The sequence below is a fragment of the Kockovaella imperatae genome (assembly GCF_002102565.1).
Source record: "Kockovaella imperatae strain NRRL Y-17943 chromosome Unknown BD324scaffold_4, whole genome shotgun sequence".
Classification (NCBI taxonomy): Eukaryota; Fungi; Basidiomycota; class Tremellomycetes; order Tremellales; family Cuniculitremaceae; genus Kockovaella; species Kockovaella imperatae.
Window position 1 is genome coordinate 1,256,646 of NW_019028944.1, and position 23,591 is coordinate 1,280,236.

Sequence of the window (23,591 nt, forward strand, 5' to 3'; positions counted from 1 at the left end):
GCTGTACGTGTCACCGTGTCATGTAACTTATGGCAGTCGCCACCAAAACAGAGTAATAATTCATTGACCTCATACTGATCATCCATATCGAATCCTCGTTCCTGTTCATCTGCAACACACGTTAATCCTTTGTAAACATTGGATTCTTACAGAAGAGGCACCTCCTTGATATTCATTCATTCATATTGATCCTCACGTTCCCCTCTTCTTCGTCACACTGCTCACACTCCTTTGTCAACTCTAGACACTCTCTTAATCCTCGAACACGACCCCTCCCCATCGTCTGATCACACAACGGCATGCTCTCCACCTCTGGACTCTTCGTGCTCTCCGCTGTCATCGGCGCTGCCGTGGTCAAGTCTCAAGCTGCCCCAAACTGGATCTATGTGAGTCTGAGCATCCAGCGAGGAGTCTGAGCGCTCGCTGATCATCTCGACAGATCCCCGCAGCGTGTCAGTCGCAATGTGCGGTGACTCTAGAGGCTGCCTACCTCTGTCAAGTGAGCCAAGCCATTCTGACATCGCTTTGACCGCCCGAGCTGACATGCCCTCTCCCTCTCTCAGAACCAATTCGCTGGAGACACCACTCAGATTTACGGATGCTTCTGTAACGACTTCCCATCCGATGCCGCGTCGTGTGCCTCGTGTCTCGACTCGAGCAATGCCGGGGCCCTCGGAGCCCTTTTGACCTCCACGGTCACTGCTTGTCCTCAGGCTGTCCAAAGCTGCTTCTTCGCCTGTAGTTTCAACACATGTGAAACGTCAGACGTTGCTTGTCAATGCGAGTCATTATTTTCCTTAGGACCCCTAACAAAGGAGATATGAAGCTGACCCAATCAAACAGGCGACGCAGGATACCTTGAAAACATCTACAACTGTGGATCTTGCAACACCGCCAATGGGAACACTGGCGCCACTCAATTGAGTGACTGGCAAACCCTTGAGGCATCTTGCAAGGCTCAAAACTACCCTGGAGCCAACCAGAGTTTCACAACCGTGCCCTTGCCCATGCCCGTGACCGGTGAGTTGTCTAATTACATCTGGAATGTCCGATCGCATAAACACCGCTGACGATCCTGCCCCTTCTCCCTACTCTCTATGTCTAACAGACAACTACGTTGCTCCTGTTTTGACCGCTTCTGGTGGTGGAGTCGCAGCCACTGGAGATTACCAAGCTACAGATGGTGCCTTGGCTGCTACAGCTACTGCTACTGCCGCCTCTGGAGGTAGCACCGCAGGATCCGGAACTGTTGGATCAGGTTCAAGCTCTGGATCAGGTTCAGGCTCTGGATCGGGATCTGGCTCCGGATCAGGGCTTGGATCTGGCTCAGGCACTGGCTCTGGCTCTGGCTCTGGCTCCGGCTCAGGCTCAGGCTCTGGTTCCGTCTCCGGCGCTGGATCCGCTCCCACTGTTGTCACAGCCGCCCAGACCACTGGTGGAGCTTCGCCAAAAGCCCTGCCCGCCATGGGAGCCATGTTGGCTTTGATCGGTGCCGTTGTGGCTATTCTGTAGTGATGTCAGACCACTAGGATCTCTTGGCAAACTAGACCCCTTTCATATACCTAAATCTCGTTAATCACACGGACACTAGACTGTGGTCTTCCATCTTGTTTCGATTTGATTTACCCTTCCCCATTTCGGATAGTCTTCTTGCTGCATGTATCAGGTCATTGCAGACCGTTAGCCTTTCACGAAGGAATCTTCTGACGAGGGGATCATTTGTTCATGCATACGCGACGATGGGATTAGGAGTAGGCGCAGACCATATTAAGGAGGTTTTCATGCACAGTGCTTCGAAGGGGGTAAATGAGAAGAGGCAAATTTCTATAATACAACATTGCCTGGAGAGACTGCTCGCGAGGTGACCGCTTAGAGCTTGGCTTTGGTGGCCAAGCTGGGATTCTGAAGTCGCAGGTGTCAGGTTGTGCAAGGCACTTGAGGCGGATGACCAAACTTACGGGAATGGAAAATGGAGCTGACTCAGCGGTCAGTAGTCCATGAGCGCCGACGTAGTACGCAGTGAGCGCAGTGAGGATGCCAAAACATCCTGAATACAAAATGTGAGTGAAAGCACAGGCCCATCAGAGGGGTCAGCCTCACCGGCTGCCTTGATAATTGCCACATTCGCATCTTGGAAGTATCCAACCGCGAGAAGCAAGAACGTCATGGTCAAAAGGAAGACTGAGGCGGGTCAGTGAGGGAATCATGGTGGAGAGGCCTAGCTTACACAGGGTCACCAATCCTGCACTACTTCGGAACGTCGCCAGGAAGAGGATGAACGTGAAGACGCACCAGGTGATCATGAAGAGGCCGAGAGCGTCAGGTAGTGCGTCTGCCTCGTAGGCGGAGAGGATCCCGCTGCTGGGCTAGTGTTTCTTCAGCGGAGGCAAACAGGAAGGTAAGGGAGATCATTGCTCGCCCAGAACATGAGTCCGATGGATACCCAAAATGCACCGTAGCTGGAGGTCCGACCCTGTCAACCGGGAATCTTCCAGTGACATTCGTTCACGCTCACCTGCAAAACGCGGTCATTCCAAACGTGTTGGCAGCGACAAACTCAAAGATACCCGCTACGAATTGGGCGATCCCTCCGACAGCAAATGCCATTCCGACGACCATGTTTGGCTCGGTAAGATGTCGAGCACGGACATTGATGAGGGAGAGGAGGAGCGTTGTGGAAGCGAAAGAGAAAAGACCGAGAGGAGCAGGATTCGCTCGAGGTCGATCGTAGACTGGAAATCCGGGTTGAGACTCGTCCTTAACGTGATAGGCTAGTATCGACGATATCTGTCAGCTTTTGGAAAAGGTCTGCGTGATGGCCCCCGAGGACGAGCTCGTGCGGACTCACGTGCTTCATCGTAATTTCCTTTAGTGGTTGGGGCCCCTGGGGCAGCCATGGGGTGACCGTGACTCAGTTCGGGCGTGGTCATCGTGTGAGGGTAAGCTCAGGCGGAGGATGCGATGCGCGAGGGTGTGCTGCGGGATGAGTGGGAGGATGTTCAGTAGTGAGCACGGTCGGTCGCTTGAAGATGGGTTGTGGTTGAAACACCTCTCTTGAAATTATTGATTTTTATTAGGCGTTTATTTTACCGAAGGCCTCATGTTTTGTCCGCTGCAAATGGGGGGTGGGGCCAAAGATGCGCTAGAGCAACAAGAGCAAAAGGAGTCTCAAGCGTCTATATGAGCCTACGATGAAGTGGTCATGATTCCGACTAGCCCCATGCAAGCCCATGCCTTGATACCCCATCACCACTCTCCTGTACTTTCCATTCCTCGAAATATCAATGTTTCAGCGGCTTGCGGTGAATTAAAGTTTCGGTCCAGAAATAAAACTGGTCCAGGAACAACCGAGGTAGGTACATCAATTGGCTCAATGTGAGACGACATGCTTGTCGATCCATGGAAGTAGCGTCGAGGGAGATCTACGATAGGGGCTCGATAGGCTGAGCATTGCTGGTTGATGTAAGGCCATGAGGCTCTGGCGTCCTTCGCGTTTCCACGTGGTGTAGAGATCGTCCATCTAGATAAAATATCGCAAATCATGTCTGAGGGTAGAGTTGGATTGTTGAAAGCCTCATTGACGAGACTGAGCGAGCTGCGAGATACACGGGCATGAGATGATATCCGTCGGACTCAAGATGTGCACTTTGCCGAAAACTCTGAATCTCATACCCTGGCCGATGCATCCAAAGACTGCATCGGGGAGTGTGCCCAACTGTTGCATACCCGAAATCTGTGATTTTCGAAGAATCGTCAGACAAACGCGTCATACAGTGCAGTTGTGCTTGTGGTTTCGATGGCAAGCGATATCGGGACAGCGGATCGGAGCAATGATGATAGAATATCATATCGTATAAAATACTTACCAGAGGATACCTCGGGCACGATACCAACTTTGCATTCGTCCTTCCCTCGCCTCTGCACGGACCTGCCAAACGGCGCATCCCAGGGATTGAAAGAAGACAGGCGGGCTTACATCCCTCACACCACAACGTATATGGACAGGCTATCAAGTCCACTATCTATGACCTCGAGCCGTATTTAAAGTCCGTGCAAGTGAAGGCCTAAAAGTGACTGGAAGGGGTGTGGGATCATCAACTTGAGGACGACGTATATCTGTGCATGAAATATGACATGGACGCTCTCGTCTCTCACCTTTCTCTACAAATATAGATGCGAGGCATGTATACCGCAGGCGGAACGCAGACTTGTGCCTCCAACCATAGACAGTGCCCCGACCGGTTAACCGGCAACCTCTGCCACATTGCCACAATCGGGATTGATTTTCTCCTCGGCTCATGATCCGGCCGGAGAGCAACCGTCTCGCGTCACTCATGTCCAGCAACTCCATCTTGAAACCTATCATCCTCAGACGAACCTTGGATCCCACCATGGAGTCATCAGCGAGCAGTAGTGCCGATACGCAACCTCTATGGAGTCCATCTCATCCTGAACGGGCCCAATCTACCCTCTTCCGAAACCACATCAACTCCAAATACTCACTGTCCCTATCATCTTACGAAGAGCTTTGGCGTTGGTCATGCGATCACCGAGCAGACTTCTGGAGCGAAGTTTGGGACTGGGAACAAGTCATTGGCTCCAAAGGCTCAGAGCCATATACCGATGAATCTGTCCCTCCTTCCTCCAACCCCTTATGGTTCCCTGGCGCGTCGTTCAACTGGGCGGAGAATCAGCTGAGGAACATTGCTCATCCGGACGACGTGGCTATCATCACACTGTCGGAACCTTGCCCTGGACATACGCCTGAAGCCCGGAAAGTCACTCAGAAGGAATTGTACGAGCTAGTGAGGGAAGCTCAAAAGGCTATGAGAGCGCACGGAGTCACCAAAGGCGATCGGGTGGCTTTCTGGGGAGGCACATGTCTAGAAGCGGTGGTTGTCCTGCTCGCCGTCACCTCGCTAGGCGGAGTCTTCAGTTCTGCCGCTGCAGACTTTGGTGTGGATGGCGTTGTAGAGCGACTGGAACAGGTGAGTGGTTTTCCGCACCCAAAAGGTGCCACGGGGCCACGCTGATTGACATGGTCCTCAGATCCGACCTAAATTATTGTTCGTGACCAACGGAGTGGTGTACGGCGCAGCTCCCCGTCCACTCTTACCCCTCATTCCGAAACTCCATTCTTCACTCTCACAGCCGCCAAAAGAGACCATCGTCATAGATCATCTTCCACACGGCATCTGTAAAAAGCCTGCGGAGCTCGATTCCAGCACGTTACCCTGGACGGATTTCATCCAAGACTCAGAGGAGGGCAGCGATTCAGGAAAGATCGAGTTTGTGCAGACCGGGTTCAATGACCCAATATGGGTCCTGTTCTCCAGCGGAACGACGGGTAAGTCTGCGGAATCTCCGTTCGCTCGATTGAGGCCGACGTCCTGTAGGAAAACCCAAAGCCATCGTGCATCGCGCTGGAGGAATGCTCATCGACTCGTTGAGGGAACATCATCTTCAAGGTGATATTACGAGGGGTGACGTCTATTTCTACTACACAACCCCGTGAGTCAGCCCTGGACTCTGCCGTCCGGTCTTCGGGCTGACCACTCCCTTCAGCGGATGGATGATGTTCCAGTACCTCATTTCCGGCCTCGCGACAGGCGCTACCCTCGTGCTGTACGAGGGCTCCCCTCTAAAGCGTGCAGCAGCACTGTGGGAGATGGTGGATGAGCTAGGCATCACTATATTTGGTACCTCTGCCAAGTGGCTCGAAGTCATTTCGGTGAGTTGGATGCCCTCAAAGTGCCGATCCCGCTGACGAGTTTACCAGAAAACATACCCCAACGTCAAGGAGAATCATTCTCTATCTACACTTCGCCAAATTCTCTCTACGGGCTCACCACTACCCCCGGCTCTCTTCGACTTTGTCTATTCGAATGTGAAATCGGCCGTCTTGCTAGGCTCCATCACTGGCGGGTCAGATATATGTTCAGTGTTTGCGGGCCGGAACACTGCTCTGCCGGTGTATCGAGGCGAGATTCAATCGAGAATGCTCGGTTTGTGAGTCGGCTTCACATACCGGCGTGAGGCGACCCTGATGACGCGACAGTGACCTGGACGTGGAAGGTGCTGGACCAGGCACTCCGGGTGAACTCATATGCCACAAGGCATTCCCGATCGAGCCTCTTGGTTTCTGGCCGTTACCCGGATATGGGTTTGACGAGCAGGCAGTTGCCGATGCTCAGAAGAGATTCAGAGAGAGTTACTTTAAAAATGAGCAAGGGACTTGGTGTGAGTCTGGTCGAAGCTCCATACTGGGAGTCGAACTGACCGGAAACGTTCAGACCACGGGGACTAGTGGGTAGACTCTGCAGGTTCGCTTTCGATGTGACTGATCCTTGTCGCAGTGTACAGATTACTCCTTCGCGTAGTGGAAATGGAGGTGGAGTCGTCATGCTGGGACGCTCGGACGGCGTCCTGAACCCCGGTGGAATCCGTTTCGGTCCGACGGACATTTACTCTGTACTCGAGAGCAACGACTTTGCTAGTCAAGGGGTCGAGGACTGCTTGGTCGTTGGCCTGATGGTGGAAGGGGGAGCCGATGAGAAGGTCATCCTATTTGTAAAGGTGAGTCAAGCCGATATGGGGCAGATCTCCCCTGTGGGTGCTGGCTGACAATAAAACAGATGGCGCAGGGCAAGGCATTGGATGACGACTTGACCAAGAAGATCAAGACGGCCATCCGTTTAGCTCGAAGTGCAAGACACGTCCCTGCAAAGATCTTAGCAGTCAGCGATGTTCCAGTCACATTGACTGGAAAACGTGTGGAGGGTGAGCAAATCTCGCTGCTGCAAGGGAATCACCAAACGGTGTGCTGACCATCATGGGAATCAGTGCCGATCCGGAAGGTCATCAATGGATCTCCGATCAGCTCAATAAACCCGGCGACTTTGCGGAATCCGGAATGCTTGGAGGAGTATGCTAATTTCGGCGCTACGATGCGAGAGGAGGAGGGAATGGCGTAGAGCTACGATCTGCAAAAGTCAAGGAAGGGCCATATTGTCATTTGCATCCTTTCATTAGGGATCCACAGGATGCTCCTTTGGCTCACCGGGCGACACTGATCCAAGCAGATCTTACCATCCTCCTAACTCTGAATCCTTCCACTCGAGCTGCAGCATAATGCGGAATTACCTCAAGATGCTCTTCAAAAGCTCTCCTGAGTCCAAAAGTCAGACTCGACCCTCAAGGGGAGGACCACTTCCTCCTGGAGTCTGTCTCTCTCCTATAGGTACTACACCTCAACTTCAAAATTCGGAGCTCGAAGCCATCGCGTCTCGGCTTAGAGCACATCTCTCCGCTGAACATGAAAGTTGCGACAGGACAGACGAGACGATGGCGAGACTGTTAGACGCATTGGACGATAGATTACGAGTTGAGCAAGTTACGCAATACGATCCGTCCAGCCAAAACCGGCAAGAAGTAGATGAGAGAAGGAAGCTTCACAGCAAGCTGCCCAGGCTGACCAAGGGGCGTTCACATGGCAAGGGCAAGCAGGTCGAAACAGGACAATTGGCAGGAGCGAGTCAAGCCTGCAACGGATGTCTAGGTATACGCTTGTTTTGGGGATTTGCGACAGAAGTTGCTGACGATGAGGGGATTTCAGATACGGCTCAGAGACTTCTGCAAAGTCGAAAAGGCGATCAGAGCTCAAATGAAGATCTGATCAGCCGGATCATTGATCTTTTGAAAGCTCAGAAGGCCGAATTGGTGGACATTAAGCTGTACAGCTCGGACGTTGAGCTACCAACTCTGGGTGGGTGACGTGCGGAGCATTTGAAGAGAAGGGACTGAAGGGGGTGCTCGAAGCGACCTTGAGAGACATTTACCTCAAGGCCGAATCTGGGTTGCGTAAGCTCTCCAGCTCTAGGAAGAACAGTGAATCTACAGACAAGCTTGAAGGATTCGTGCAGGTTCTGAGCGAGGGTGAGTTGCGATGGGTTGTAGTCTCGACGCAGTGAAAACGCTGCCATCGCTTCTAGGGCCGGATTACCTTATCGACATAGCTTTGATCGAAGCTATTATTCGGTATGTGGAGGTCGTCGATCTTTCGTGCGGAGTAGAGATCCGAAGTGAATTGGATCGCGCCATTGCAGATCATGGTTCACCTCAATCGTGAGCTGCGTGGAGAGCCATGATACGCGTCTTCCGAGCCTCGCTGACGAAACCATGCCGCATCGACACAGATTCGGACAAGCTGCTGAGATGATCGTCACTTTATCCTCAACTCTCAATAGCAAAGTTGGCAACGAGGCGCCGACTGAAGACGCTTTGCGAGCTATCACCACACTGACGAGACAACTCCAACGCCGAGTAGCTCCCTCGACCTTCAACTCACGCGCTCACACACCCAGAACACCCAGCGTGGTCTCTGATCCCAACCCTGCATCGCCTGCAGACAGTCGGCAATCCGCTACTTCCCACTCATCATCCTCTGATCCTGATGTTCGGATTTACCAGAATCTTGATGCGAACGAGCTAGAAGCGCGATTTGGCACAGGTCATATACCGACGGTTAGGCCAAAGCCAAATGTACCCGCCACACCTCGCCGCGCTTCACAAGAATCCGACCCGTCGGGAGAGAGTGAACCTGAAGTGTGGGAATACCGAGGCAATCTCCTCACTCGATCAGCCCTCGACCTTGTCATGAGACAAGAGCGCCTGGCATTTGCCGATTCATCAGGACAGTACGCTGGTGAAATTTCATGGGACGATCTCAGAAACGCTTGGATCCCTGCTTGGGCTGAAAAGCTGAGACCGGAGGATCTGGCAGATGGAGAGGTACCAAATACAAATCCTGCAGAGTTTGTACAGAAGAAGGAGGATGCTTGGGCGAACAAGATTGGATGGAGGGACGGTCAGATGTACTATCATGAAGAGCCGAAGTTTACACTTCGCGATTGATGTGATACGAACTGTTGAGTATACTGGTACTTGATATGCATCCCCTCTAAGGCTTCAAGGGAATCCGCTCCAAGCCGGGAAGATAGTGATACCCGCCTTCCAAGCGCAACTTGTCGAAGATCTGAACTCGTGAGCCAGGACATACAATGTCGAGCTTACCTCCATTGTCATCTGAGTCTCCTTATGAAGCATAGTAGGGCATTCAGTAAGTCCCGCTGCAGTCGTGTCAAAATCAGATGCAACGATGCCAACCTACCCTTCAAGCATCTTGCGACCTGGTCTGCCTCCCATGAGAGCCCAAACCCTTCAAAACCCATATCGTGAACTTCATCTGGGTGATATTTGCCGTCGCTTCTGCTTGGATCGATCAGGCGACGGACGGTGTAGCCAACAGGGCGAGAAGTATGACCTTGGACGACAATCTCCCTGGGACAGACATCAGCCGGGACATTCGCAGGACTATTTGATACAGACATACCCCTCCGAGCCGACAATCCGGGTGTGTGCCTTCTTGTCAGTGTCTTCGAACAGGTTGGTGGTGCCTGAGGAGATACTTGAGCACAATATATTGCTGTAAGTCGAACTCAACTTACAATACGCGATCGCCTTGATCTTCGGAAACGTCATTGTCCACCCGGTCGCTAGATCGACTCCGGTCGAGTGTAACAGCATAGTCCCAGCGACTTTTTCAGGTGGACTCATATCGTTCTTGGGATGACGAAAGAGCATCATCAGACTCTATTCAGGTCGTCAGGAGATGCCGCGTCTATCGCTTGGTCCGATGGACTCACCCAAACCATCGGATATGGCCCGACGTCGAGCATTGGTCCGCCTGCCAAATCTGCAGATAGACATCGATGTGTGTCGGGCTGCTTGCCATAGAGGTCCATTGAGTGATCGGATCGCACTACATGGACGTCTCCTATGACTTTGTCGATATGTACAGCCTGTTGAATGGCAAGCATAACGGGATTAAATCGGGTCCAGACGGCTTTGAAGTGTCAGCAGGCCCACATTGAAGGTTTGGAATTCTGCCCACCTTCCATCAGGAACAGATCTCTTGACTTTGCCAATCCGCTCAAATCTTTCCACTCAGCAGCATTGAGAGTTGCAGGCTAGAATAGCTTATCAGACGGGATACTGGATGCAATGTCCCCCACCTTCTCCAACAGACAATGCTTGCCTGCTTCAAGAGCCATCTTGGCATCATCATAATGCGACGTGTTCATCGTGCCAACATAGACGATGTTGACGTTCTGGCGAGCAGTACAGGTCAGAGACCAGCTGGTTGGAGTACACATCATCCGGCTTACGGGATCATCAGCAACCTCTTTGTAGCTTCCATATGCTCTCGGTTTGAAATCCACCAGACCATCCTTTTGACCGCAAGCTCCGTCTGGACAGTACTTTGAGATGAAGTCCTCGGCCTTGGGTAGAGACCTAGAGCCGACTGCTGCAAGGGCATGCGAGACGTCGCTGACTTTCCTGAGGGAGGTCGGACGGGTAATATCCATGACGAACTCAGAAGAGATCCCTATGACATAGAGAAGGGTCATCATGAGATCGGCCACGGGTCAAGCAGAAGAAGTTTCAAACTCACATCCACAACCGACGACACCCCACTGAGCGACGAATGGCTTGGACGACATGCTTTGTTGTGCAGAATCAACTATCTACGATACGAGTAGACCCCAGTTGTGTTGTAGAGACAGTGTTGAATCTCGACATAGGATCGACTGCCAGGTCCGAATGGACTCAACTCCCCGGATAATTCCGCCTTTACCCCGAACGAGATTACGTTATCACGGTTATGACTGAATGGAATCTCTAGGTCATAGACCTTGATCTCTGTGACAGGGCTGGGCAGGCAGAGGCTTCTCAGGTTCAAGGGAGACGAGGGAGCATGCAGGACCCGGGTCCTAGCTCCTCTTACTACTCCGCATTCCCCGACACGGCTGATGGACCGGTTCGTCCACCTTCACCACCTTCTTCACCTCGACTGAATGGCAGTACTCTTGCCGGTCCTTCGACGGATGAGACTCTCTACGCGATCCTGAACCTTCCTCGCAATGCTTCGGAAGCAGAGATCCGTGATCGTTATCGATCGCTCGCATCGACATTTCATCCCGATAGACAGCGAGATGACGCGGCGCGTCGAGCTGCCCATGGACGTTTTCAAGAGATTCAACGTGCTTATGAAGTCTTGACGGATCCGACGAAACGGATGATCTACGACATGTTTGGAGAGGAAGGATTGAGGACTTCGTGGGAAGTAGGACATCGAGTCAAGACTCCTGCAGAGCTGAGAAAGCATTTCGAAAAGCAATCTAACGCCAAACGACAGTTGGAGATTGACGCCTTGGTTAAATCAAGAGGCGATATGACGGTCGTCTTCGATGCTCGAGCTGTATTCTTGCCAAAGAGCGTTTTCCCCCATCCTGAACGATTAAAACATGATGCAATCTCGAGAATACAGAGGACAAGACCTGGACGTATTGCCATGAAGCATTCTTTCGAGGTACCTCTATCGGAACGGACGCAGTTCATCTGTGCGGGTCAAATGATCGCTCGGAATGGACAAGGAGGAGCAAACGTTGTCGGAACGATCAAGCACCAATTTTCGCCGAGATTATGGATCGAAGTCGGCACTGGATTGTTGCCGCCAAGGGCATTGAACATGAAGGGGACATATACAGTGGATGAGAATACGTGAGTGGATCCACCTACCGGTTGATACTGAAGGATGTTTCCACAGATACGTGACTGTCAATGCTGTGGCGCAGACTCTGGCTGCTCCTCCGCGAATGTCGATAAGTTTGGGTCGGAGGATCTACGCCCAGACTACAGGATTTATCAGTATGTGTTCTATTCACACCTGAATCCGATTGCTGACTTTGACATTGGTTGCAGCCTACAAATCAGGTTTTTTCAACCTCGGCTCCTGGGGTCTCTCCCTTCCGCCTCAATTGGCCTTGTCTGATAGGTCAGGTTTGTCAGTAGGAGCCACAACGGCGAATCGTGACGGAACGGGATGGACCGTAGAGACGCAAGCAGGGCTGAACGACTCGCATATATCTGCAGATTGGTCGACCAGGATATTAGGCGTCAGGGTCAAGCTTGGTGTTGCTGGAGGGTCCTCGGATGGGATCAACGCATTTGTAGATGCTGAATCGAAAGTATCCAACACGACCAGAGTTGGCTACATGGTCCAGGCGGAGTTTGCGGGCGGTATCACGGCCAGAATACGGTACGTATCTCTGTCCTTCCAGCGGTCTTTCTGATGATTCGCATCAGATTCGCTCGATTAGGTCAACGTATAGCCATTCCGATCGTCTTGGCACCCAACGTCAACCCATATGTTCTATTTGGATTCACCTTTGTCCCTGCAGCAGGGTATGCAGTCCTTCACCATTTCTATCTCTCGCCACGCCGTCGCCGGCGTATAAAAGAGTGAGGATCCGAAATGCCATGCCATGACATCTCGGACTAACGGTCAATTTCCAGACGCGTTCAGGAATTGAGAGAAGAGAACGCTGAAATGATCGCTCAAAAGAAGATGGAGGCTCACGAGGCTGTTCAAGTGATGGAGCGACCGACGGCTCTGAAGCTAGCCGCAGAACAGGAAAAGAGGGGTGAGCTAGCGGGACATTGTAACAGCCCACGACTGATGCTTGTCTGACACCAGGCCTCATCATTATTTCTGCTCACTACGGTCTCGCGAGCGCTTTCACTGAACGTGGGCGTCGCGAGACGGGAGGAGCGGAAGATATCATCGATGTGACTGTACCTGTGCAGGCTCTGGTCAACGATAGCAGATTGATCATCCCGGGTGGACGGGGCAAGGTGAGCTTTCATTGTATTCACGAAAGAGGTGTTCTGACCTGGTCCACAGCATGCTCTGCTTGGATTCTGGGATCCATGCATCGGAGAGCGCAAGAAGCTGCGCATACGGTATAGCTTCCGGGACACCTTGCATGAGGTCACTGTGGATGATACAGCTGCGGTCAGGGCGCCGCTAAAGGGTAAGTCGAGAGCTTGTGCATTCTCAACTGCCAACTGTTCTGATTGCTCGTTTCAGAACACTTGTTGGACTCGGGCCGGTAGCCCTGACCTACATGACAATCGCTCATACACATCTCATAATGCATCGACTGCATCTCATACCATAACACTCGATATGCAATGAAAAGACAGCAACCTAGTAGACAGCATCCATGTCCATCTCGCCCAACGTCCTGTTGACCTCTGCCATCGCCTGAAGCAACTTGGCATTCTTCGCTGCTTTGATTTGCTTGGCATTGGGAGAACTCTTGAGGTTCTCACTACTGCTCAATCGACCACGTTTGATTCCGATCTTGACAGAAGGGATGGGAGAGTTCTCAGAATTGGATTCGTAGCTGAGCGGCACCTCGCTCGTCCTGATCGATGTCGACTTGTTCTTGGCTGGCGAAACGAGCATCCGGCCAAGAACGTCCAGTTTCAAAGACAGGTACTTTTCATACTGCTTTGTCGTGGTGCTCAAATAACCCTTCACCACTTCTTGGGCCACGGAGGCCGGCCAGTATGACTCAAGAAGCAGGGTCTGACCAGCCATTTCCCCAAATACGAGCAACGCAAGAGATGACAGGATATCAATGACTGGCAGAGCTAAATACGAGGCTCAGCGCGACATCGTGAAAGCGCATAGACGGACCGACTCACTCGCATCATTTGCAACGGCTCTACTGAGCGGACCAAGTAATAGCTTGACCTCTGAGATACCACTCAAGTCTTCGTGTGAAAGATAGGAAGCGATCGCGTCTGCAGCTCCGCTGTAGTAGAGTGAGCTTCCTCTCGAGCCCTAGGGGACAAAACCTCACGACGCGCTTGTCGGGGCCACCGAATCGAAAGGCGGCAATAAGATAGGATCGAAAGTCGCAGATTCGCTGATCTCCACCTTGCCAATGTTATCACTTGCCAGCTTTGACACCTGATTGACGATACTGAGTCCTTCTTCGAACACCCGGACGGCGAAGGAAAAGTCTGCTTCAAATGGTCAGCGGAGCCTACATACAGTGATCTTCGGCCTACTCGTTGACTGATGTTGCAATATCCGCAGAGCTGTATCGGCGAATCTCGCCCAAATCGGTAGCAAGTCCGCAACGAGGTCTGAGGGGCATGAGTCGAGTGCCGTACAAATCAAGAGCCTAAGCTCACCTTGGAGAGGGATAAGAACTTGACACTTCAAGTCTATGCTAGGCAAGATCGCCCCTAACGCCATTTCCAATCTTGAGTCGACCTCATGAACCACTTGTAGTGAAAGAATAGTCTTGCTAGAAAACGGTACAAGCTGTGACGCGATCGAAAGCTGCAAATACGTGAGCTCAGCCGTAGATGGACTCGGGCTTTGATAGCTCACCCTCGAGGAGAGAGCATCCAGATCCTCATCTTCCCAGGTGATGATCAGCAGAGCTGGATCATACCGATTTGCTTGGTCGCGACAGACGTGAGCTAAGCATTCGAGGCGGTTCTGTGCATCCTTCCGATTCCTGACATATCGTCAGCTCTGGGACCGGAGAACGCTCCGATCATCTCACTTCTCGTGACTAGACACGGGTCCCTGAAGCGGTGCTTCGAATACAATGAGACCGACGGCTCCAGCGCGGACATCGTCCTCGCTTCCGATGACAGACGTCTCGAACAATATATCCGAATATTCATAGAATTCCTCACCCTTGACGCTCAGCTTGTCCCGGAGCCATTTGGACGCCGAAGAAGGAGGAGCAGAACCGGCACCAGAAGCGAGTGACAAAAATGTTTCCCATCGGTGCATCGTGGGGACGGAACGGCTGTTAGTTGATAACGGTGAGGCGAGAGGCGTTCCTCGATTGTCGGCGATGGAGCTGGACAAAAGTGGTGCAATATGTCGGGCAATGATGTGAAGGAAGGTGCTCGGTGCATAGAGATGGGAGCGCTCCGCGGCGGCCTGTGAAGATCAGTATGCAGCATTCTGCAGAGGTCTCACTGACCTCGCGAAGAGCCACGTCGACAAGAAATTCGTCACGGTCCTCGGGCATTCCACCTTCCGCCGAGTCGACTGAATGTTCCGCCAACAACGTGTCTGCACTCCCCAGTCCCATGCTTTGAAAGGTAGTGAGGACTCTCGCCCTCTCCTTGCGCAAGGCAGCCTGAGCCCTTCTTCTCTCCCGCGCCCAATCTCGCCAGATAGCGAGATACTTTCGGGCCAAGTACCGCCATTTGAGCTCGTTGAGTACGGCCTTTGCCAAAATGCGATCGATCCTCTGCTGTTTCAAGCTGTCGTAAACCCATTGCGACCATGTCTGTATCGCGTTGTGCCGTTTATCAGCTGCTTGATGGTATTGACGGGCAGCTTGCTCCTGCTTCACCATTTTGAGCAGATCAATAGTCATGTCGGATAACGTGGACTGCATTAGCTCCTGCAGCATGGCGTCGCGAAGGGCGGGCAGCGCTTGTCTACTCTTCCGCCGATCAGCCTCGGAGGCTCGAGACAGCGACCTTGAGAGTGGCGGTGAAGGAAGCGCTGGCCTCTTTCCAAGGGCTTTGGCGGATGGAGTGCTAGAAGGCGCGCTCGATGAAGATGGCTCTGTTATCTGTATGGAGAAGGATCCACGGCTCGATGGTTGGGGCGCCAGGGTGGAGGTACTGGCAGCTGGTGGTGGAATTAGAAGTTGACTAGGCTCAGTCGTCATCAGGGTTGTTCCAGCCTGAGGCGGCTGTGTCCTCAGGGTGGGCGGAGTTGGGGCTGGCGTGCTGAACGAAAAAGCCGGCGCGGTCTGAGCCGGTGCAGCTGGACGAGGGGATTTTCCTTCGATCGTCGAGGTATTTGCAGCTTTGGAGAAGAATGAGAAAGGCGAGGACGCATTCGTTGGCACCGCAACGTCTTCTTTAGGCCGTTTTATGGATGACTGGGCGACAGGTGCTGCTGGTGTCGGATTGAAAGAGAAAGCCGAAGGAGGGGCGGCCTTGATCGTTTCGGCCACAGCGGCTTTGGGAGGAAAGGCGGGCGCAGCAGCGTTGAGTGGTGTGGACATCGGTAATGTAGGTCGTCTCGCTGGTTGAGGGGCAGGCGCAGAGGTGCCGTCGATGTGGATGCCAGCTTTTCCATTAACTACATCGACGAAAGCAATTCCCTCTCGTTTAGATGTGATCAACTTCCAGCGGCGTGTGAACGGGGCATCTCGGTTATCTAACCAAGCTGTCAGCTCATCGCAAGAGAAGGAAAGTCAGCTCACCATTGAACGTAGAACCTAGATTAATCAAAGCTCCGATAGCCTGCTTGACATCTGGGAAGACGTCGAGCTCAAACTTTGTGACCACGTTGACCGCCTCTTCATCCGATGATCTCGACACGGGTTCAATGTCATCGTACGCCGTTTCTTCATCTTCCTGCTCCTCGCATCCTAGAATCTTGTCCAATGTCTGTATCAAAACCATTCGCCTCTCGACGACTTCACCCTGATCGTTGTATCGTAAAGGATCTGACCTTAGCCTAGGATATGTCCGGGTCAGAGCTCGCAAAGCACTTCTGCGCATTTCTCTCAGTCGAACCTCGACAAGACAGCTGAGGAGGTAGGGGAATTTAGGTTGTTGCAGCAGGCGAACGAAGAGGTTAATCATATTGGCTCCGTATTCCGCGTTGGATTTCGAGCCCTCCTTTTGTGTGTCGAAATTGCGCTGTGCGGTTCGACGGATCTCCCAAGCTATTTTGACCAATGGATGGTCGAGGATGACAGAAGGGAGTTCAGATGTAGGGATAGCGACGGATTTGTCGGCGAGGTTGAAAATGAGCATGTAGGCCTGAAACTCGGGCTCGTTAGAGCACGGCAAGTCGGTGCCTAGCTCTTCCCTTCGATCGTTGTAGTGCTGACGCAAGGATGTGAAGCCTGCAAGTCATCAGTGAGACTCGACATCATGCGCGCCGTCGTTCACACTCACATCTGCCGAGTTCTGCAGAGTCGATGTGCATATCACTGTTCATCCCTGTTTCCTCCTGCAATTCCCTCAAACACAAGATATGCCATCTGGCAATGCGCTCGAAACTCGCAATAGCCTCTTCGTGACCCCAGCTGCTCTGCATAGCAAACTCTTTCCGGATCGCGCGAGTCCTGTCTCTGATGAATCCAGCAGTGTATCCAAGCGCTTTCCGAGCGGTCGGCGCGCCGATCAATTCGGGCGACTGGGTCGACATGACCTTGGCGAAGAGGTAATCCAGGGTGCGCTGATCGTGTGAGCCACGTGCAACGGGGAGTAGCGGCTTACTACTAGCGTTTGCGGCGTGCGCAGATCCGATGGGAGGATGGCAGACTCTCCATGTCCTGCGCCAGCATCTGATCTCGAGTAGGCAGCGACAGCTTTGGCAGGGTCCATCCGCTTGTTCGGTGCCTGGGCAACAGTCTTGAGCAACGACGAGCAAAGCAGACTCCTTCAATCGTACTTACAGCTTCAAACGGATGGATCTCTCGAGTGTACTCCCTAAACTCTCGTTCGTAGTCTGAGCACATCTGCTCGCAAGTACCCTTCATATCCACGGCATCTCCAAGTTCAGTCTTGCCGACTTTGATCAAGCCTTGAGCTTCAAATGCTTTCCGCTCTTTCGTCCGAGACTCTTCCAGCTTTACAGAAGGTCAGCTGGATGAGGACTGGAGGGCCCGTAAGCTGACCTCTTTGAACCTGTTTCCGGGTAGCTTGTTGCTGAATCGAGCGGCACGAGCTGCCAATCTATCGGCCTTTTTGAAGTCATCCTCCCCGACCTCGATACCGCCTTCAAAGGCGGACGGTGGCGGCATCACGGACGAGGCGGGAACAACTACGCCATCAGCTCCCCCAGCTCAAGGTATTGCCGGATCGCTGATGGCGACGAGGTTCAGATGGGAGGCTAATGAGAGGTCGTTGACTTTATGATGGCGTGTGACGACAACCACGTGGTAGTGACCTGACGTGGCATTGACATACATTTTATGTAGGGTGATCGGAAATTGCCTCGAGTTGACCTTGGTCACTGTGTGATAGATAGACTACATTGGTCTGGAGAACAAGATACGGCTAGGATGTCAAGAACACTACGAGGAGCAGCGATCGGTAAGTTTCTACGTCTCGTTGATCATCATGAGTCGAGCTCATGTGTCTCTAGTCGCTCAATCAGCCGTTGCCGGACCGTCCCGCCTGACTTTTCGATCAACCCCGTTACCGAATCAGATACAACGACGGTGAGTCCCATCCATTCTAACTAGATCAAAAGGCTGATACGGTGCAGTCATGCGAGTTTTGGAAGTTGGTTTTCAGCGTTGGTGGGACTGAAGGAGAAGCCAACCTCGAGTCGTCGAGACAAGAGTGGAAAAGACCCGTTGGAGACGAATCCGTTTGACGTTGTGGTAAAGGAGCAGAAGACAGTCCTGCAGACAAAGCCTACCAGGAGATTAGAGTATAGATCGGTGAGCTGATCCTCTCGTCTGAGAAGGCCCCCAACAAGCTCATACCTCCCTTTAGTATACCAACAAGGATCCCAGCATTCACCAGATTTCACCTCTCAAGTTGAATAATTTAGCGAACCAGATTGCTGGACTGCCGGTTGATGAAGCCATCATCCAGATGCAGCATTCATCGAAAAAAGCAGCTAGATGGATCAAGAAGGAGCTTGAAGCAGGGAAAGACATTGCGATTCATGAAAGGGGACTGAAGAGGTCCTTACTGCAAGTTTGTGAGTCTGGCGTACATCTCGTCCTAGTTACCCTCTCTGATTCCATCCGTTTTTTAAAGCCGAGGCATGGGTGCAGAAAGCCAAGTTCGGACCAAAGAAGATTGATATTAAGGGAAGAGGTAGATATGGTATCAAAATCAGACCATTCTCTCGTCTACGGTTCACCTTGACAGAGGGCATGACACCGCGTCAAAAGGAGGAAATCAAGTTCCAGAAGGATATCGATAGGTATGCCAGGGGCGCAGCTATTGTCAGGGAAGACACGCCTCTCAGACGGAAGATCACTGGCAATTGGGCATGGTAGTGTATCGTCTATGCATTCTCAGACCGGTCAACACGGACGTTTTCTTTTTGGTACGCGAGAGGTGTCCAACATATCTAGTGTTGCACTTTGCAAATATCCAGGAACTCTGGCTTGAGCGACGCTCCACCGACCAGGAAGCCATCGATATCGGGGGGTCCAGCTGCGGTCATCCCCTTTGTCAGCTTTCGAAACTTCCTCACTGGATCTTCCTTGCTCACCTAATTCTCCGCAGTTCTTGGCGTTGACACTTCCTCCGTAGATGATTCGAGTGCTCTCAGCGACGGCAGACGAGACGCGCTTGCTCAACCACTGTCGAATGTCCTTGTGGACTTCTTGTGCCTGCTCAACAGTCGCGACCTTGCCAGTTCCAATAGCCCAGACGGGTTCGTCTGAACGTACATGTCAGCTCACAGTCACTCCTCTGTTGAGATCATTGCCTACGCACAGGCGATAACAATATCCCTTGTGATCACGTCAGCGTTGAGTCTCGCTCATCATCTCAAGTTTGGGCTCACTTCCAGTCGGCCTCCTTGACCTCACCAGCGATAGCATCGAGTTGTCTCTCCACAACTTGCATAGTGACTCCCTTTTCCCTCTCCTCGAGCGTCTCGCCGATACAAGCGATGATCTGCCAATGCGATATATCAGCCGTATTCATGGCGCGAAGTAGAAGATCCTTTTCGTGGCCCACCTTGAGGTCCGCCTTGAGTGCCGCAGCGACCTTGTCCGCGACCAACTTGTCTGTATCTCCGAACAAAGATCTTCGTTCAGAGTGTCCCAGAATGACCCAGTGAACATTGGCATCTTTCAATTGATTGGGCGAGATCTCTCCAGTAAAGGCTCCGGAAACCTCTGTGAAGCAGTTTTGGGCAGACACTTCCACTGGCTTTTTGAGCATTTCCTGGACTTGAAGTAGGTACAAAGCAGGAGGAGCGACGATGACCTCTAGAGGAGACCGTCAACTCCGGGGAACGTCAGTTGAGGAGCTCATCGCCCACCTGTACTGCCGTCCAAATTGGCAGCGTTGATCTGGTCGACAATCTCCTTGATCAACTTCATGCTACCGTTCATCTTGAAGTTGCCCCTAGGAGTAGCGATGAGTCGTCTTGCAGTGCAGGCCAACGACCACTGCAGCTCACCCCACGAAGAATTTTCTTTGAGATGCCATGATTGCAGTGGTTGTTCAGGCTGATCTGTGTCGAAATGAATGAGATGGATGATGTTGACAAGAGAGCAGAGCACTGAGTGAATCCTCCTCTCTATTATTGCCCCAGTCCGTTCATGTCATCTTTTCGGCAATCCTCGGGTCAACCCCAACCAAAAATCATCTCTATCCATGGCGGAGGAAGACGGCGGAACCGCGCTGCGTCGGGCTTATGCATATGCGTACAACAACAACAACAACAATACGGAAGACATGCTATGTATGTGTTCGGGAGAGCATGACTGGATACCCTCAGCATCGCTCAAAAATGCGGAACAAGTCGGGCAAGTTGGCAATCTGAGTGACGTCCTTGCTCAACAAGTTTCTCGGCCAAGAAGTGTCGCGTCTATAGCTGGGAAAGAGAACATGTTCGAGTTGCCAGAGCTGTCGAGACACCTCGTCTGGCGTTTCTGATGTATCATCCGATTGCGAGTCCACGTTCGAGCTGGCCGAGTCCGCCAGAGGTCGAGGAGAGTAGAAAAACGCCAGTTCTCGAAGAAAAGTCTCGAAACATGCTTTCTCGTCCGCCCAGTCAACCTGTTGTGTCGTAAGCTTCCTCCGATTTCTCCATAGCTTACACGTGTACCCAAGCAAAGCAAGAAATGAGGCAACCGGTCCAGGTTTGGTGTGTAGCTTTTGAGCAGCATGGGTAGAGCTTCAACCAGACCATTGTCGGAGATCGTCAAGGAGAAATACTCATCCAGCATGTCGCGCTTCCGAAGGAGAAGGGCATCGAGGACCTGCAACGTGCGTGAGCTTTGATATTCGTTGATCAACGAGCAATGAAGCTCACATTGACCACGTGCTCCTTGTTGAGGCCGTGCTCTTCGATACCTCGCTCCTGCTCTATGGCAACCTCTAACAAGTCTTTCAACAATGGTGGAGGCTCTAACTTGAGCTTGTTGATGGCTCCGAACTGCCGCAGACCAAGTTGATAAAAGTGCTCGTCACTTGCCGCCGTCATGTCAGCTCACCCAGTTTCACATGTCTCATTGTCTCACCTCAATGCCGCGTGATTGACCAGATACAGCTTGGTAGCGTATTGAATCAGGGACAGGCACAGCGAGCGATCGGCCACTCCGACAAACGAATGTTTGGCTAGGATCTCTGAAAGCTCTGCACTTTATGAGACACGAGACGAGTTTCGATTGACGTGTAAGCTCACCAGCGTTGGCTGATCTTCTGCAAGCCTTGCGGAGCTCTTTAATGCTGGTAAAGTCGCAAGAACTCTCTGGTATGCTGCTACTTTGCGACTGCTCGATGGGCGTATCCCACAGAGATTCCCTTTGCTCTGATTGGCCGATGCCGTCTTCCTCATCTAGCTCGAGACCGTCTTCTACGTCGATTCCGCGCCGCTTCGAAGGGCGATCCGCGTCTAGGGGTTGAGACACCGAAAACGGAGCAATTTGCGAGGGGTCCAAGGGGGCGAGCATGGAATCAAGCGTCCGGTTGGTAGGATCCATCCGAATTTTGTAATTTGGCGCGGCTCTACGTGCTAATTGGGATCGACTGGAGAGATCCGACTCTCTCCCAATCGCGGGGTCGGCGGCACCAGGCAAGAGTGACTGAAGTAGGTCTCAACGCAAGCCTCCGAGTTTGCCGGTTAAATGCCTCACCTGAACGGAGAATGTTCGCGACGTGTTGGCGCCGGATAGCGCCTGCTGTACGGCTCCCACGATACCCTCAATGATCTCATCTTCACTCAAAAAGTGCACATCTGACTTTGTAGGATGAACATTGACGTCGACCTTGGCGGGATCGATTTCGAGACTGACATGCCAATTGAGTTGATCATTCTCGCGCTAGGACCCACCTCAAATAGATCCATGGGGAAGAGCCCTTGGCCAAAAAGGCCGTGTAGAGCGACTCGAGCGCCTTCTTGAGCTTCGTAGAGTCTACTAAGCGATCTGCATTTCGGCGTCAACTCAGGTCCAGGTGCCGATGTGACAAGCGGTGCAGCTCACTGTTGATGAAGAATAGCCATCCGCCTCGGCGAGTCCAATTGGTATTGGCATTGCTGATCCAGCCTCTGACTGTGGCGCAGAGCTTATCTGCGGGTTGGAGGACCGTTTCCGGGACTTCGAGCAGATCAGCAGCGAGCGCAGCGGTGTAGAGGAGAGAAATGTTGGCTCGTGATGATGAGGCTGCGGATGTTGAGATGTCCGGAAGGGAGGACTGAGCCTGAAGGATGACTTCATGAGCTACATGCATGCTAGTGGCGGGCATAGGAGTGCGTACCTTTTTGCAGGACCAAGCGACATGAGGATTGTGGACGGCGTATTTTTGTATGACATCAAGGATCCTATTGTACTCGTCCGAGGCTGATTTGAAAGCCCTCTTTCGCAATGGCATATTGTAGAACAGGTCTTCCGCCTGAATAAATCATAAGTCACAGACCTGTGAAGAGCATCGTAGCTCACACTGATTACAGTTCCATCGTTTGCAGCTGCGGGTTTCGGCTCCGGCGATGATTCAGTTTTGGAAGCGACCAACTCGCCATCGGCGTATAAGGCTCTGCCATCCCTTTCAGCATGATTCTCTGTGCCTTCTTCAGGTTCCTCTACTCACTTCCATCCGCACCCATCCTCTTTCGTCTTTGTGATGACTTCGACATGACTGCAATAGCTTATACTCGCCAGGGCCTCCCCTCGAAATCCATAGGTTGTCAAACTCTGCAGGTCAGAGAACTTGGCAAGTTTGGAGGTTGCATATCGTGTACATAGTAGTGGCAGGTCTGACTTGTTGATACCGTGTCCGTTGTCGGTAATCTGGATCAATTTGAGTCCACCTTCTTTGATGCTGATTTTGATTGAGGTCGACCCGGCGTCAAGCGAGTTCTCGATGAGCTCTTTGATAGCGTTGGAAGGTCGGTGTATGATCTGTCAAAGTCTCAGCCCTTTCATAAAGCTAGCCACAAAATGACGCTGCTGGGGCTCACTTCTGCCGCTGCGATCGAGTTGATCACATCGATGGAGAGCTTCTTGATAGGTTTCGGACCTTTCGGCTCATACTCTTCGGACTCCACCGCGACCGCGGACACCTCTTCAACATCATCTCTTCTCTGATCTACCTCCATGGCCTCTCAGCTGTCAACATGTGCCTACAACATGTGCCGAGAGGTCCAAGTCATGTGGACGAGGTCGTCAACATGATCAACGTGAAGCAGCGCGCGACTTTATCAGGAGTGAGTGACTGCTGACGTAATACTCCGATATCGGAGGAAGTCTGTGCGTCGAACCGTCCTTCACAAAGTCATCGAGCTATGCTGGGATATCCCATTCACCTCAGTCGTGTACAACTGGATGTGTTCAGCCAATTGCTCATCCCATTCATCTCGACTGCTGCTTACGCTGGACCATACTTAGGCTTGCCGTCGTGACTCCCTTTCCAGAGTTCTTCATCTACCCCAAACGATCGATAATTTCAAGACCGAAATCCGGACATCGATGGTT

General features: G+C 52.2%; 10 protein-coding genes across 10 annotated transcripts; 5 read left to right on the forward strand and 5 right to left on the reverse strand.

The window, feature by feature from the left end:
* Positions 1–57: 57 nt before the first annotated feature.
* Positions 58–1,690, forward strand: BD324DRAFT_655891 (hypothetical protein). Its single transcript, XM_022018829.1, has 5 exons — positions 58–386; positions 440–499; positions 564–780; positions 844–1,020; positions 1,109–1,690. The coding sequence occupies exons 1-5, from the start codon at positions 300–302 to the stop codon at positions 1,510–1,512; spliced, it is 945 nt and encodes a 314-aa protein (XP_021872586.1). The 5' UTR covers positions 58–299; the 3' UTR covers positions 1,513–1,690.
* A 17-nt stretch (positions 1,691–1,707) lies between these two features.
* BD324DRAFT_621874 (GPR1/FUN34/yaaH family-domain-containing protein) lies at positions 1,708–2,792 on the reverse strand. Its single transcript, XM_022015416.1, has 6 exons — positions 2,516–2,792; positions 2,420–2,459; positions 2,228–2,366; positions 2,101–2,181; positions 1,959–2,047; positions 1,708–1,902 (listed from the first exon to the last, which is right to left on the reverse strand). The coding sequence occupies exons 1-6, from the start codon at positions 2,617–2,619 to the stop codon at positions 1,870–1,872; spliced, it is 486 nt and encodes a 161-aa protein (XP_021872587.1). The 5' UTR covers positions 2,620–2,792; the 3' UTR covers positions 1,708–1,869.
* Positions 2,793–4,391: 1,599 nt separating this feature from the next.
* BD324DRAFT_577506 (hypothetical protein) lies at positions 4,392–6,974 on the forward strand (the record flags this gene model as incomplete). Its single annotated transcript, XM_022013264.1, has 10 exons — positions 4,392–4,988; positions 5,050–5,347; positions 5,397–5,511; positions 5,566–5,731; positions 5,780–6,009; positions 6,059–6,240; positions 6,294–6,306; positions 6,357–6,576; positions 6,636–6,780; positions 6,844–6,974. 10 exons carry the CDS (start codon positions 4,392–4,394, stop codon positions 6,972–6,974), a joined length of 2,097 nt encoding a protein of 698 aa, XP_021872588.1.
* Positions 6,975–6,997: 23 nt separating this feature from the next.
* Positions 6,998–9,040, forward strand: BD324DRAFT_375833 (hypothetical protein). The gene is made up of 6 exons (XM_022012619.1): positions 6,998–7,435; positions 7,490–7,558; positions 7,616–7,765; positions 7,819–7,935; positions 7,992–8,124; positions 8,196–9,040. The coding sequence occupies exons 1-6, from the start codon at positions 7,132–7,134 to the stop codon at positions 8,911–8,913; spliced, it is 1,491 nt and encodes a 496-aa protein (XP_021872589.1). The 5' UTR covers positions 6,998–7,131; the 3' UTR covers positions 8,914–9,040.
* BD324DRAFT_608065 (hypothetical protein) lies at positions 8,960–10,562 on the reverse strand (the record flags this gene model as incomplete). Its single annotated transcript, XM_022014099.1, has 10 exons — positions 8,960–9,034; positions 9,073–9,128; positions 9,170–9,339; positions 9,392–9,455; positions 9,507–9,651; positions 9,705–9,904; positions 9,953–10,028; positions 10,074–10,169; positions 10,227–10,447; positions 10,514–10,562. 10 exons carry the CDS (start codon positions 10,560–10,562, stop codon positions 8,960–8,962), a joined length of 1,152 nt encoding a protein of 383 aa, XP_021872590.1.
* Positions 10,563–10,759: 197 nt separating this feature from the next.
* Positions 10,760–13,075, forward strand: BD324DRAFT_599616 (hypothetical protein). Its single transcript, XM_022013905.1, has 8 exons — positions 10,760–11,622; positions 11,669–11,769; positions 11,824–12,160; positions 12,208–12,363; positions 12,418–12,545; positions 12,599–12,756; positions 12,806–12,935; positions 12,992–13,075. The coding sequence occupies exons 1-8, from the start codon at positions 10,817–10,819 to the stop codon at positions 13,015–13,017; spliced, it is 1,842 nt and encodes a 613-aa protein (XP_021872591.1). The 5' UTR covers positions 10,760–10,816; the 3' UTR covers positions 13,018–13,075.
* On the reverse strand, positions 13,076–17,859 carry BD324DRAFT_621897 (SAC3/GANP/Nin1/mts3/eIF-3 p25 family-domain-containing protein). Its single transcript, XM_022015417.1, has 13 exons — positions 17,595–17,859; positions 17,373–17,546; positions 17,194–17,316; positions 16,870–17,152; positions 16,167–16,817; positions 14,922–16,120; positions 14,490–14,878; positions 14,312–14,441; positions 14,110–14,260; positions 13,984–14,061; positions 13,773–13,935; positions 13,615–13,724; positions 13,076–13,560 (listed from the first exon to the last, which is right to left on the reverse strand). The coding sequence occupies exons 1-13, from the start codon at positions 17,718–17,720 to the stop codon at positions 13,112–13,114; spliced, it is 4,026 nt and encodes a 1,341-aa protein (XP_021872592.1). The 5' UTR covers positions 17,721–17,859; the 3' UTR covers positions 13,076–13,111.
* A 64-nt stretch (positions 17,860–17,923) lies between these two features.
* BD324DRAFT_621900 (ribosomal protein L22/L17) lies at positions 17,924–18,936 on the forward strand (the record flags this gene model as incomplete). Its single annotated transcript, XM_022015418.1, has 5 exons — positions 17,924–18,012; positions 18,065–18,140; positions 18,188–18,365; positions 18,421–18,631; positions 18,691–18,936. The coding sequence occupies exons 1-5, from the start codon at positions 17,982–17,984 to the stop codon at positions 18,933–18,935; spliced, it is 741 nt and encodes a 246-aa protein (XP_021872593.1). The 5' UTR covers positions 17,924–17,981.
* On the reverse strand, positions 18,937–20,253 carry BD324DRAFT_621902 (Triosephosphate isomerase). The gene is made up of 7 exons (XM_022015419.1): positions 20,075–20,253; positions 19,934–20,019; positions 19,627–19,880; positions 19,451–19,563; positions 19,381–19,397; positions 19,154–19,324; positions 18,937–19,095 (listed from the first exon to the last, which is right to left on the reverse strand). The coding sequence occupies exons 1-7, from the start codon at positions 20,101–20,103 to the stop codon at positions 19,010–19,012; spliced, it is 756 nt and encodes a 251-aa protein (XP_021872594.1). The 5' UTR covers positions 20,104–20,253; the 3' UTR covers positions 18,937–19,009.
* Positions 20,254–20,276: 23 nt separating this feature from the next.
* BD324DRAFT_621908 (hypothetical protein) lies at positions 20,277–23,324 on the reverse strand. The gene is made up of 12 exons (XM_022015420.1): positions 23,078–23,324; positions 22,708–23,018; positions 22,560–22,653; positions 22,378–22,512; positions 22,104–22,320; positions 21,953–22,046; positions 21,756–21,909; positions 21,305–21,704; positions 21,141–21,255; positions 20,933–21,089; positions 20,718–20,879; positions 20,277–20,676 (listed from the first exon to the last, which is right to left on the reverse strand). Exons 1-12 carry the CDS (start codon positions 23,213–23,215, stop codon positions 20,392–20,394), a joined length of 2,262 nt encoding a protein of 753 aa, XP_021872595.1. The 5' UTR covers positions 23,216–23,324; the 3' UTR covers positions 20,277–20,391.
* Positions 23,325–23,591: the final 267 nt, after the last annotated feature.

Excerpts from the sequence above, each read along its gene's own strand:
- BD324DRAFT_655891 (XM_022018829.1), top strand. The coding sequence starts at position 300 with ATGCTCTCCACCTCTGGACTCTTCGTGCTCTCCGCTGTCATCGGCGCT. Across the intron at positions 387-439 it reads CTGCCCCAAACTGGATCTAT|ATCCCCGCAGCGTGTCAGTC; the intron begins GTGAGTCTGAGC and ends TCATCTCGACAG. Across the intron at positions 1,021-1,108 it reads CTTGCCCATGCCCGTGACCG|ACAACTACGTTGCTCCTGTT; the intron begins GTGAGTTGTCTA and ends TATGTCTAACAG.
- BD324DRAFT_621874 (XM_022015416.1), bottom strand. The coding sequence starts at position 2,619 with ATGGTCGTCGGAATGGCATTTGCTGTCGGAGGGATCGCCCAATTCGTA. Across the intron at positions 2,182-2,227 it reads TGCAGGATTGGTGACCCTGT|TCTTCCTTTTGACCATGACG; the intron begins GTAAGCTAGGCC and ends GACCCGCCTCAG. Across the intron at positions 2,048-2,100 it reads GGCAATTATCAAGGCAGCCG|GATGTTTTGGCATCCTCACT; the intron begins GTGAGGCTGACC and ends TTTTGTATTCAG.
- BD324DRAFT_375833 (XM_022012619.1), top strand. The coding sequence starts at position 7,132 with ATGCGGAATTACCTCAAGATGCTCTTCAAAAGCTCTCCTGAGTCCAAA. Across the intron at positions 7,559-7,615 it reads AGCCTGCAACGGATGTCTAG|ATACGGCTCAGAGACTTCTG; the intron begins GTATACGCTTGT and ends AGGGGATTTCAG. Across the intron at positions 7,936-7,991 it reads CGTGCAGGTTCTGAGCGAGG|GGCCGGATTACCTTATCGAC; the intron begins GTGAGTTGCGAT and ends CATCGCTTCTAG.
- BD324DRAFT_599616 (XM_022013905.1), top strand. The coding sequence starts at position 10,817 with ATGCAGGACCCGGGTCCTAGCTCCTCTTACTACTCCGCATTCCCCGAC. Across the intron at positions 11,770-11,823 it reads CCAGACTACAGGATTTATCA|CCTACAAATCAGGTTTTTTC; the intron begins GTATGTGTTCTA and ends CATTGGTTGCAG. Across the intron at positions 12,757-12,805 it reads TCCCGGGTGGACGGGGCAAG|CATGCTCTGCTTGGATTCTG; the intron begins GTGAGCTTTCAT and ends CCTGGTCCACAG.
- BD324DRAFT_621897 (XM_022015417.1), bottom strand. The coding sequence starts at position 17,720 with ATGCCGCCACCGTCCGCCTTTGAAGGCGGTATCGAGGTCGGGGAGGAT. Across the intron at positions 16,121-16,166 it reads TCTAGGTTCTACGTTCAATG|ATAACCGAGATGCCCCGTTC; the intron begins GTGAGCTGACTT and ends CAGCTTGGTTAG. Across the intron at positions 13,725-13,772 it reads GTGGCCCCGACAAGCGCGTC|CGGAGCTGCAGACGCGATCG; the intron begins GTGAGGTTTTGT and ends ACTCTACTACAG.
- BD324DRAFT_621902 (XM_022015419.1), bottom strand. The coding sequence starts at position 20,103 with ATGGCATCTCAAAGAAAATTCTTCGTGGG. Across the intron at positions 19,881-19,933 it reads CAATTTGGACGGCAGTACAG|AGGTCATCGTCGCTCCTCCT; the intron begins GTGGGCGATGAG and ends GGTCTCCTCTAG. Across the intron at positions 19,096-19,153 it reads CAAGAACTGCGGAGAATTAG|CTGGACCCCCCGATATCGAT; the intron begins GTGAGCAAGGAA and ends GGATGACCGCAG.
- BD324DRAFT_621908 (XM_022015420.1), bottom strand. The coding sequence starts at position 23,215 with ATGGAGGTAGATCAGAGAAGAGATGATGTTGAAGAGGTGTCCGCGGTC. Across the intron at positions 21,705-21,755 it reads CGCGAACATTCTCCGTTCAG|TCACTCTTGCCTGGTGCCGC; the intron begins GTGAGGCATTTA and ends GACCTACTTCAG. Across the intron at positions 21,090-21,140 it reads GTCAATCACGCGGCATTGAG|TGACGAGCACTTTTATCAAC; the intron begins GTGAGACAATGA and ends GACGGCGGCAAG.